This window comes from Diadema antillarum, unplaced genomic scaffold (genome assembly GCF_040938485.1).
Source record: "Diadema antillarum isolate AM-2024a unplaced genomic scaffold, OU_Dant_1.0 seq00001705_RagTag, whole genome shotgun sequence".
Classification (NCBI taxonomy): domain Eukaryota; kingdom Metazoa; phylum Echinodermata; class Echinoidea; order Diadematoida; family Diadematidae; genus Diadema; species Diadema antillarum.
In genome coordinates, this window is record NW_027272395.1 from 90,039 (window position 1) to 102,307 (window position 12,269).

At 39.8% G+C, this 12,269-nt stretch overlaps 1 protein-coding gene across 1 annotated transcript in view; it reads right to left on the reverse strand.

Annotated features, from left to right (window-relative positions):
* The window catches only part of LOC139711809 (pre-mRNA-processing factor 40 homolog B-like), a 41,038-nt gene that overhangs the window by 22,070 nt on the left and 6,699 nt on the right, over positions 1-12,269 (reverse strand). Inside the window, exons 3-12 of the mRNA XM_071623659.1 lie at positions 10,386-10,632; positions 9,433-9,558; positions 8,831-8,880; positions 8,151-8,240; positions 6,767-6,877; positions 5,107-5,227; positions 4,223-4,250; positions 3,377-3,787; positions 2,697-2,802; positions 1,845-1,909 (exon numbers count right to left, since the gene is read on the reverse strand). Coding sequence (XP_071479760.1) covers positions 1,845-1,909; positions 2,697-2,802; positions 3,377-3,787; positions 4,223-4,250; positions 5,107-5,227; positions 6,767-6,877; positions 8,151-8,240; positions 8,831-8,880; positions 9,433-9,558; positions 10,386-10,632 — 1,355 coding nt within the window. The remainder of the gene's footprint in view (positions 1-1,844; positions 1,910-2,696; positions 2,803-3,376; positions 3,788-4,222; positions 4,251-5,106; positions 5,228-6,766; positions 6,878-8,150; positions 8,241-8,830; positions 8,881-9,432; positions 9,559-10,385; positions 10,633-12,269) is intronic.

The following is a 12,269-nucleotide window of genomic DNA, read 5'->3' on the forward strand; positions in this document are numbered from 1 at the left end:
CTCTCCCTAGATCTATTCAAAAAGAGGGTGCAGGACAAAAGACTTCGTTAACAACTAGGGGTGTTTTGTAAAAAAAAAAAAAAATACCGTTAAACTCGTAATATTTTACTCTTTCTAATGAGACTAACTTATATTTGAACTGGATTTCCTCTTAAAGTGTCGAGAACATTTAATTTGAAAACTAGCACAATTCTACTTGTATGTAAAACAAGCTGTAATTTTACTCTCATGACAGATTAGGGCACCTTTTGATAAAAGTTGCCAGTTATGACATCTTGTTAGTATCTAATAATTTCAATAAAACCATGGGTTCTGCTTGATTGATAAGCTCGAGTCACTGACTTGTTACAATGGACCTGCTTTGATCGACCTACAACGATTGGTAATTGTGTGGAACTGACAGCTTGTCAGGACTGATAACTTTCATAAAACCGTGCCCGGATCCTATCAGAAATTATGGCTTTATATCGAAGAGTCCCTCGCTAATGTTAAGGGAATATGAATTGCAGTGAAATCAATTCTCCTTTTCTTATGTTTATCGTCTATCATGTGTTATAACGGTAGAAAATAAATGACAAGCCAAAAGAGTGATGACAGTGTAAGAGAAAGGTGCATCTTCTGATATGGTGTTATGAACTTATGGAAAATATACGACGGGTGGTAACTTTCGGGGGGCGGGGAGGGAGGGTTGTCCAGTAGGTAAGTATCAGGAGGGGGCGGGGGGGGGTTCGGGGTATTGTTAATGGGGGGGGGGGGGTAGTAATCCGGGTGGTAGTTATCCTGGGGGTAGTTATCCGGGGAGTAATTATCCGGGTGGTAGTTATCCTGGGGGTAGTTATCCTGGGGGTAGTTATCCGGGGGGTAGTTATCCGGGGGGTAGTTATCCGGGGGGTAGTTCTCCGGGGGGTAGTTACCCAGGGGGTAGTTATCCGGGGGGTAGTTATCCAGGGGGTAGTTATCCGGGTGGTAGTTATCTGGGGGGTAGTTATCCGGGGGGTAGTCATCCAGGGGGTAGTTACCCAGGGGGTAGTTATCCGGGGGGTAGATGTCCTAGGGGTAATTGCCCTTGGGGGTAGTTGCCCTAGGAGGGTAGATGACCGGGTGGTAGTTTTCCTAGGGGGTAATGGCCCTGGAGGGTGATTGCCCTGGGAGGGTAGTTGTCCGGGGGGTAGTTGCCCTAAGGGGGAATAGACCTGGGGGGTAATTATCCGGGTGGTAGTTATCCGGAGGGTAGTTGCCCAGGGGGTAAGTGCCCGGATACGTATATATATATATATTGTATATACAACAAACCAAACACTGAAGAAATGTAATATAAACAAATAACTCTTACAAAAATTCATCATGAGCAGAATATAGTCACTGTGATTATGACAAAGTGAGAAGAAGCGCATCCCCTGAACAGAGGACTACTGTAAAAGTGGATATTTTTGTGCAACTAATTTTTCGCACTTGGCAGGGTAAGAAGAGTTTTGTATGTTTAATAATTCCGCAGAATCAAGACGTCAACTACTGGAACGTATGTAAAAAAAAAATATTTGCGTGCTTTTATTTTTTTGCACTACTTTCTGGTTGCACGAAATGCGTGAAAATTTCTATAAACACTGTGGAAATTTCCACTTTTACAGTATTCTGTGTACACACTGTATCAATGACAGATAGAAGGGCACTCCAATCAAATGCAGGTCTGCATAAACTTGACAATCAACTGTACACATCCTTTTCTGAACATGGCACCTCAATGAGGGGCCAAAAAATACACAAAAAGCCATTGATGGAAACACAAAGGCAAGAAACTAATTAAACGTGTCTACACCTGTATATAGAAGTCGTGGAAGACTCACTTGTATCTTGGATCATTGACTATCAGTCTCATGGCCTGATCCCAGTTAGATGTTGAGGAAACATTCTATAAGCAGAAACACAAACAAACAAACAAACATATCAATTCGAAAACCCAAGAAAAAAAAAATACTGCATGATATTCTATTCATGCAAAATATATGTACGCAAAGTCACCATAAAGTAAAGAACTGTAAAGCAAGAAATATTCGAGGCATGATATTTTCCCAAACTGGAGCTGACAACTTTTTTTGTGGCATGAAATTTTTCGCAAACTGCCACCAGCATTTGGTACATATAGTGTAGACAAGAATTTTAGCGTGCATTTCAATTTCATGAATCCTGACTCTTGCAAAACTCTCAACAATAAAATGCATGTGAACATTTTTGGTTTTACAGCAGCATAAATAGAGACATAAATTGAATCTCTGAAACAGTAAATCCTACTTTTTGTTTGTCTGCTTTTATCGCACATAAGCCAATGACCCAAATTACCTCCTTGCATTATATTTGTCCTCACGTTTTAAGAATACACTGCACACATACATGACATTTCTACATGAATCAAATACATATCAGATTTGAATCATTAACAGTCTCATCTAAATATCAAAGTATACAACACACACAAAATGATGTGTTTCTTTTAATATTGCTGCATTCTCTTAATTCACATTCTCTTAATTCACAAGTATATGAAGGTAAACTTGTCCTTTTGACAATGTTAGTGACTAACATTTATACCAAAAGAAACGAACATAACCTCAAATGCTTCCCTCTCTACGTATCAACAATGGCAACAAAGATGAATTGGTACTACAGGGATTAGTTCGTTAGAATGGTTCAGACTTCACCTTTTCCCTGAGTAGATGTTTGAATGCCTCCTTTGCTTCCTCCTTTGTGGTGTACACAAACTCTTTCGGCTCCGGCGTGTCAGGCCGCGATCCCGCGGCACTACCGCTGTGGATGAAAATGATTCGATAATACGACATGCTACCAGCCCTTCTTAATTGCTACATAGAAATGCCCACCCATTCTATGACCAAAGATCATTAAATATGATTCCTTGCTGTACGTCTTGTTGCAAAACCTTGTTCTGAATTTCTATCCCATTTTCTGTTAAGCTTGCACAATTTCATATTTCTCTAAACCACATTCATCCATGCATATTCATTAATTTATAACGCAGTCATGTAGGAGGAACATCTTACCTCAAAATATTTATATATATTTTTAAAGTAAACAATGCTAGAGCTTGTAATCAGAGATGATAATATATCAATCATTTCATGGATATGCGCCAAATTATACACCTGATACATCAGTGGTGGCCAACTTTTAACCATACACACTACAAAATGACAATATTGTATTGTATGTTAAAGTACAATATGGCATGAAAATGTCACAGACATGAAAACAAGCAATAAAACGCAACTGAAAGACTTATTGTTATTTCTTTCTTTTTTTCATGGAGAGAAAGCAGAGTAAAATACAACTAGACAACGAAGAAGCTTGTATATGTTTTACAAACCTTCCCGTATCATCCTCTGTTTTGACCACAGGCATAACCTGGGCAGCCATGAAGGGTAGAACTCCTGGGGGCACACCACCGGGCATGGGGATCCCCATAGTGGCTGTAGCTGCTGCTGCTGCCGCTGCTGCCGCCGCCGCCATGGCCGCAGCCCCGCCCTTGGGATCCACCCCACCGATGACAGCTGCTGCCGGTTGCGGCACCTCTGCCGCGGCGGGAGCCTGCTGCTGGCTGGGGACCTCAGGCTGCTGGGCGGTGGCTGCCGGTGCTGCAGTGGTGGCTGCCTGGGAAGTGGGGGCAGCTTCAGGTGCCTCCTGCTTTACCACTGGCTCCTGGTCGCCTCCGGATCCAGACTGGGCGGAGGGGGGCTTCTCCCCACCATCGGAGTCATCGGGAGACCCTGGCACTACCCTAGGAGCAAAATCACACGACAAACATTTCTTGATTGAAGTGACTATGAGAGCACTGTGTCTTTACAGAACTGAACAAATGTCTCAGCCCAAAATTTAGGCACAAAAACTGAGTCAAGATGGCCAGATGATCTATGGTCCCACACTCAAAACATCAAGACATCTTTAACGAAATCTTACTAAAGCAAAAGAGGAATGAAATGAAACTTACTGTAGAAAAAGAGACATAGAGATATCAATCATAAGACTGCAAAATAAAGCAACCTTAACCAGCAGAAAAATTCATTACTTTTACACGATGTTATGGGATTTGACATGGCAATCTGGAAACTTCTAAAAACATAAGCATTCGTTATTTAGCTCCGAGACAGATTTAAAAAAAAAAAAAACTTTCCAAAAGGTAGTATAATCAAACATATGGACAAGGACTACTCACTTGTCAAGGTTCTTCTCCACAATTTGTGCTGGAAGTAAAGAAACAAATATCACAACAATTGATTAAGGAGATCAAGTTCAAAACATGAATCACATAAATGTCACATCAGTTGTTGTGCACTTATGTCCTAATCTTGAAATGATTCAGGGAACCTTACATTTTATGGGATGAAATTCAAAATCACTGATATACTGATATGCTCTCATTAAATGCAATTATACCACTTAAAATGAACCATTCCTTGGTCGAATTCTGCTTGAGAGTATAATTGTATAATGCACCAATCCAGATATTTCAAGAGGTTTAAATGTTGATACCTACAGCGCTGATGTATAACAGTCTTTGTGTGTTCTAGTCTCTGGTACGCATGTTTGTGTATTTTAATTGAACTCATTAAGCAAAATAAAACATTTTAAACTTCCTAAGGCATGTGGGACTAGTGTGACTAAGCGGCATCATGAAAAAAGATATGAGGATTATGTCTGCTTCCAATAAACCATGGGGGAGGGGGTGCAACAGAATTTTCACCATGGTTCACACCAAACTTGACATTTGGAACTAATGAACAAATGACATATCATGGACATTCTCATCAACTCATGCTCACAGTGGAGAAACTATATTTTTCAATACGACTGGAAAACATAAAAACTTAAAATACAACCAAAACTTAATGACAGATAATCAATTCTAAGAGTGCATAGCCTGAACTCTGAAGCTTGAAGAGTTGGCAAACACTCTCCACATGTGATGAATGTTTGCATTCAAAACATGGTACACCTTGAGGTGTGAATTTTCTTCAATTTGTCTCCCTCTACCAATGAAATCTGCTTAATATTTTCCTGCTTTCAAGGTCCATCGTGTTATTCCCATTCCAGTCATACCTTTGAGTTCTTCCAGCTCCTTCGGAATTGTCCAGCGAGACTCCTTGGTCTGACTGTTGTGGAAGTAGACCTTGCCCGAGTCGGACTTGTACTCTTTCCACGGACACTCTGAGAGCATTATCTAGGGGAAGAGGACAAGGAAAAGCATTGAATAAAAAAATTTTGACTGATGTCTGCAGCATTTGTTCATATATTTCACCTCAAAAGGCTAGAGTATTTCACATCCGTTGACAATCACACATTAAAATCAACAAAACTGTATACAGTTGTTGATTTCGAGGCATACCGATATTAACAAAATCGATAAGTCATGCAAAATGCATTTATACATTGTTCAAAGGTGGGTAGCTACTAATTTTCTCTTCCTATGGGATAATGCCTCTCTCTTATTCTATCGATGTGGTTCTCGATCGCATATAAAACCACTCGCGAAATATTATACATATAAACTTGCAAAATATATCATGTATGCAACACATTCCAAAAAGCTACCTGCAAAGATACTTGTGTGTCACAAGCATTTTAATAGCCGAGGATAGAAATTTCCAAATCAAGGAGCCCACAAAAATTTTCTGTCAGGCCACAAAAACACAATTAAATTTTATTCAAGGAGACTCCAGTCCTGTAAAATCAAGAAGACTTGATTTGAAATTGTGTGTTGTTATTCTCTTTTTCATGGTTGTGGGTGCACGTGTATGGGGATATGAAAATAATCAAACACGAATGTGAAAGCTGTAAGAGTTGTACTACAGCAGTAAAACAACAGAAGAGAGGGAGGGGAGGAGATTGCAAACTTTGATATGTTCAACAGGACATAATTATCATCAAGTGAGTTTGTACTGTCATAACTGTCTTATGAGTTGGATTGATTCTTGCAGATATCATCTAAAAAGCCTTTTTTTTTTTAATCCTTTTGCTTTCCTTCAACAAGATTCTCTCTAGACAGTAAATAATGACCTACTGTTTCAAGTATACTGTAATCATTTGTAAGATATCATCCAGTGGGTATGAACTGTCATAATGGTCTTAGGAGTTAATTGAATTTTGCAGATATCATCTTTGCAAGGACTTTATTCCCCCCTCTTGCTTGATGATGATCCACTACTGTTTCAAGTACTCAGTATACTGTATTTCTTTGCAGGTTAGATATAATCCAGTGAGTTTGAAATGTCATAATTGTCTTATGAATTAATCAATTTTTGCAATATCATCTAAAGAGTGTTCTTTTCTTCTTCTTCTTCTTTTTTAAAATCTCTCTGCTTTCCTACAACATGATTCTCTCTAGATGATAAATGATGACCAACTACTGTTTCACGTATCCTGTAATTCTTTGAAAGAAAGATATCATCAAGTGAGTTTGAACAATCATAACTGTCTCATGAGTTAATCAATTTTTGCAGATATCATCTATTCAAAATTGTTGTAACACATTGTAATTCTTTGCATATAAGATATCATCCAGTGAGTTTGAACTGTCATAGTTGTCTTCGGAGTTAATTGATTTTTTTGCAGATATCAGAGCATATAGTGTAGACAAGAACTTTTGCATGCATTGTAATTGCACAAATCTTGGCCCCTAGCCAAATTCAATCAAAAACAAATCTGGTTTTACAGAATGATCTGTCTTCTTTCAAAGCGGGTAGATGGTAAAACTTCATACCTCAGCTTTGGACTTTAATTCATCCGGCTTCTCCCACTTGGACTGTTTGGTGTGGTTGTTATAGTAGTAAGTTCTTCCATCAGGTGCCCTGTGCTCCGTCCATGCACTTTTCTACAAGTAAAAAACAAACAAAGGAACTTAAAAACAGTGATGAAGCATATCATAGACTGCAGAATTTGAATGTTCAGTTGACTCCTTCAAAAAGACATGTTTTGATGAAAAAAGAATGAGCAAATCATGAGAGAATAATGCTACAAACCTCACAAGAAAATCAAAGGAAATAGATAATAAACTAATTCAACACCTCTACAGGAGTGGGTTTTTCAATCATTAGATATGTTAATATCTTTGCAAAATTCAGAATAAATACTATTGAAGTCCCTTTCAAGGAAAAAAAAATTCACAACCACAATAAAAACAGATCCTTATAGTGCATTGCAATTCCGTAGCTACAACCAACTGGTGTGACGTTTCCAAAGAGATGGAAAAATACAGTACTTGTCATTGCCTGTCGCAAAAGGAAAAAAAAAATGAAGTGAACAATACAAATGATAAAGGGATATAGCATTAAATGGTTGACATGTTTCCATGACTGCACTTCTCACTCTCACATACAATTTGTGTTAACTGTTAGTTAACTAAGCTAACCTGAATCTTGTACATCCTCAATCTTCTCCAAGCTCGCATTACAGAAACTCAACATTATTGGCAGAATGCAGGAGGTGATTTAAATTTAGTTGAATAGTTTTTGAGAACTGTGAACCCTCATCGCCTAACAAACCTCTTGTTACCAGCACAAAATAAGCATGCCTTGTCTCTATGCCCATTCAAACTCTTAAGCCCGCCGCACACTACACGATTTTGCCCCGATTCACCGGTCTTAAGACCTTAAGACTAGAAGTGTGACGTCATAGTCTTGCCAGTTTCCAGTCGTACAACTGGGTCTTAGCGCCCGTCGTAGAGATTTGACATGTTGAATTTCTACGACTGGTCGTAGGCTTTCAGCCATTAATCACAATGCAGTAAAACGCAAGCGCACGCAGTGCGCACTGCGCGCGCTTTACAGTCGGGTCGTATAGTGTGCGGTGTCCGGTCGTACGACTGGTCTTAAGACCCAGCTTGGCTTAAGACTTTAAGACCAGTCTGATCGTGTAGTGTGTGGTGGCCTTTAGACTTCTGTTAGCTATTGATAATGAATTGCATACATTCATGAGCTTAAACCAAAAATGTGCATTAACCATGGGCTAACTCTAAACACATTTGCCAATAAACCACCATAGCACCTACACTGTGTATCATGTCATAGGGTGCAACACAGCCAACTGCACTACATTAGGTGTAGCTCTTATCATCACGATAATAGACCAAAGAACACCATTCGTACCTTTTTCTTGGGTTCATCTCCTCCTGCCTGAACAGACTCTTTAGACGCCGGCTTGCTGTCGTTGGGTTTATTGTCCCCTGCTGATGTGGGCTTCAGGAATGAAAAGGCAGTGAGACAATCAATAGTTGCTCATAATGTCTTTCATATAGTACAATTGGTATTTGACATGAGCTTACTGAGGAAGATCTTCATTTGGCAAAATATGCCAGGGAACATTCCATATGGCATTTCACACATTTTATGATAACTACGAAAGACAAAAAGAAACACAAAACAAAATAGGATTTGCACAGAGATAAGTCATCTTTTTTTTTTTATCAAACAATGTTCCTGCTGTGCATCAGCTACTATGACAGATGCTTGATCTACTAATCTGAGAATTGAGAAAGTAATCAATCAAATGTCCCCACATCACTATACAGGGAGCACAGGTATGCCAAAGATATTAACATCTCTTTGGTGGAGACTGTCTTAAATATCGCCATTTTAACGGGCAGTCAGTGAACCAGTATTTGTTTCATGAATGTGCCTACAAATATCAGTGTTGTCTTTTCGTGCATTCCTCTCTTCTCTGTTCTAACTGTGAATGATTCAATTTTTTTTTGGTTCTGTTACTCTTCCTTTCAAGTGGGGTTTACTCAGAGGTATTTCTAAAGATCTGTTGTAAAGTTATATCTTACCTTGGCTGGTGTGGTGGTTTGGGGGGCACTGCTCACAGCCGGCGCTGAAGCTGTGCAGAAGAAAAGAAAGATATTAGATAGAATACAAATATGTGCCTTGTCATATCAAAAGGCATAACACATAAAATGTCTTGAATTTATCAATGGAAAACATAATACTCCATCCATGAAACATTTTAGGACTAATCTTTACATTGCATATTTTCAACATCAAAGTCAATGAATGAGGAAACAGTTTGGGGATAGCATATGTTTATGTTGTATCATATGACTCACTTATGTTCAAATAGTCATAACTCTCATCCCATTCATAGACTTTTGAGTGCATTTCCACTATCTTGTTGCGCTTATTGTTTTGATTTTCTTGAATATCTGCCCGAAAGAGCATCAACCAGTTCAAAGAGAGTGAAAGGGGGCGAGAGATAGATAGATTGGAAAGAGAGAGAGAGAGACAGACAGACAGACAGACAGACAGAGAGACAGACAGACAGACAGACAGACAGACAGACAGACAGACAGACAGACAGACAGACAGAGAAATATAGCTGTGTGTGTGTGTCTTAAGAAATCCCCAAATAAATGACTTGCAAAGAAAGACTTACTGGATGATGGGGGTGTCACCCCTGTGGACATGTTTGGAGTGGCCTCTGCAGCAGACACTGGGGGCGTAGGCTGACCCATGGTGGCTGGCGGGGCACCCCCAGGGGGTACAATGGGGGGAAACATTCCTAGGAAATAAGACATTTAATATGATCGGAGTCAGTGTTTTATACATAGGAATTTGATATATTCACGTAAATAACTAGAGAATCACAATCAAGGATCACCTTCCTTTCTTTCAGCTACTAAACAAGAGAAAGATTGGCTTACAGGTTGAGAGCATTAGTTTATTTTGCTACGAAATAGGATCGTACAATAGTATGTGATGATATGTAGCAGTAAACACGATGAAACTGCTACTTTGAACATGGCACTCTGTGTAATGCAAGACTTAAGAGAATACAATTATCAAATCATCAGAAGCGATATCTGAAGCGACACTCAGTTATGCTTTAGGAGGTGATGATCTGAGGCTGCAAATAACCTACAAAAATATGAAAGTTCCTGAAATCACCAACCCTACTGTACATTCAGTTTATAATCAAAACCATGATAAAGACTTCGGTCCACCACTTTTAATCTGTCATTTGTAAACTCACCATTTGAAATTTGAAACTACAAGTTTGTCTCCCTCAATCACTTATTATAGCTACAAATTCATTGAAGTTTGGTTTGATTTGGTTTATTTCTGCATTTGAACACCAAAAAAAATACAAATTCAAAAAATGCAAACAATGACAAATGCAATGATTAAAATTTTAATAAAATTACCACACAAGTAGAAAAAAAAATAGGCAATAGTTTTATCATGCAGTGAAAAACTTATTTTCAAAAGTGTTACTTCATGTTACAACAAAGTCACAATTCCAGTAGTACAGAATTCAAATGAAATATAAGAAGGTTTCCAAAGTGGATTCAAAGAGGGGGGGGGGGGGGGGGGGGAAGAACTTCTTACCTGGGGGAAACCCAGAGGGCATCATAGGGGGAAGTCCCATGTTGGAAGGGTTGGGCCAGCCAGGCGGGGGCATGCCCATCGGGGGAGGCATGGGTGGCATTCCCGGTGGGGGCTGCCCAAAGTTTGGTGGGGGCATATTCATGGGGCCCCCGGCCGGAGGGCCCCCCTGGGGTGGACCACCGGACGGAGGGGGTCCTTGGCCACCCGACATGGGCATGGGAAATGGAGGCGGTGGCATTCCAGGGCCCTGGAGGGAAATCAAACAAGATTTGAATCTTCATACAAAATTTGTACTCTCTCTCTCTCTCAGTTTCATACATGAGTACTACATTAAAGGAATCTACAGTAAGAACACATGGACAGTAAAATGCGAAGACTTGGGGTTTCAGTACATCTAATTTGAATTTAATGTACATATTTTACGCTGCCAGTAAGAACTGTCAACAAATATTCTTGATGATTATGACTAAAGAATGTACTTTTTTGTAGCAACTGATACACATATTTGTTATCACTAACGTTATTGGCAGTTCCTTAAATAAAAGAAGTGATAGTCAAAGAATATCAAATAACTTAGTTTATGATACATCAGAGGCAACCTTCATCTGATTTTGGCATTGTGCCTTCCAACAGTGCATACATGTCATTAATCACTGGCACCATAATATCTTAAATGACCAGTTTCAAATGCAACCAAAAACGAAAACTATCAAAACAGCAAAATAAATGGTTGTAAAGTAGACAAAAACAAACAAACAAACAAACAAACAAACAAACAAACAAACAAACTAGAGAGGGGCCGTCAAAGGCGGCAGACCCACGCCTAAGTACAAAGTCGGGGTAAACATAATGTGCATTCGGTCATCTACCAGAATTCGGCCACTTAATTGCCAGTGTGCTTTATCACCAGCCAGTGAGTTCTACCAAAGATCGTACACTGAAGTGTACGATCTTTGGTTCTACAGTCACATCACACGCAAATCACATAATTACACATACGGTATTAACACTCATTCACGTACAGGAAAGTCCTTAAGTCTCCTCCAAAAATCCATCAAAAATCCCAAATTCCACCGTCAAAAGTGCAGAATCGGAACTTTTCCAAGCGCGCGCGAATTAAGTCCAGTTTTAAGAGTATTGTCTACGCGACGGGTCGCGGAAAAAGCGCTAAAAATCGAGAAATACGCCGTTTTCTTGCGGGATATTTTGATTATAGCAAGCCGAGAGTGTGATGATATCAAAGGTCGTATGAGTGTACGATCTTTGATGGTATCCACAAAAGCAAAAAAGAAAAACAAAATTTACGTACCCCCTAGGCAATTACCCCTATGATTAGTGTCTACGGGAATTATTCAATGCAAGGGTTGAATGCAAATGTCTACTGCACCAGTATTCGGCCACCAACGAGCGCCGCAACGTCCCCGGTGCAATTTTGCACCAACAGTGTAGAGCGCGATGCATTTTCAGCGGCCTTGCACACGCATTGACATTGAGCACGCATATCGTGCAGTGTGACTGCGACCGAGCAAAATGCTCCTCCAACGAAAAAAACAATCAATGTTAATTTGAAAAATCATCAAATATCAAAGGTCGTATGAGTGTACGATCTTTGATGGTATCCACAAAAGCAAAAAAGAAAAACAAAATTTACGTACCCCCTAGGCAATTACCCCTATGATTAGTGTCTACGGGAATTATTCAATGCAAGGGTTGAATGCAAATGTCTACTGCACCAGTATTCGGCCACCAAACGAGCGCCGCAACGTCCCCGGTGCAATTTTGCACCAACAGTGTAGAGCGCGATGCATTTTCAGCGGCCTTGCACACGCATTGACATTGAGCACGCATATCGTGCAGTGTGACTGCGACCGAGCAAAATGCTCC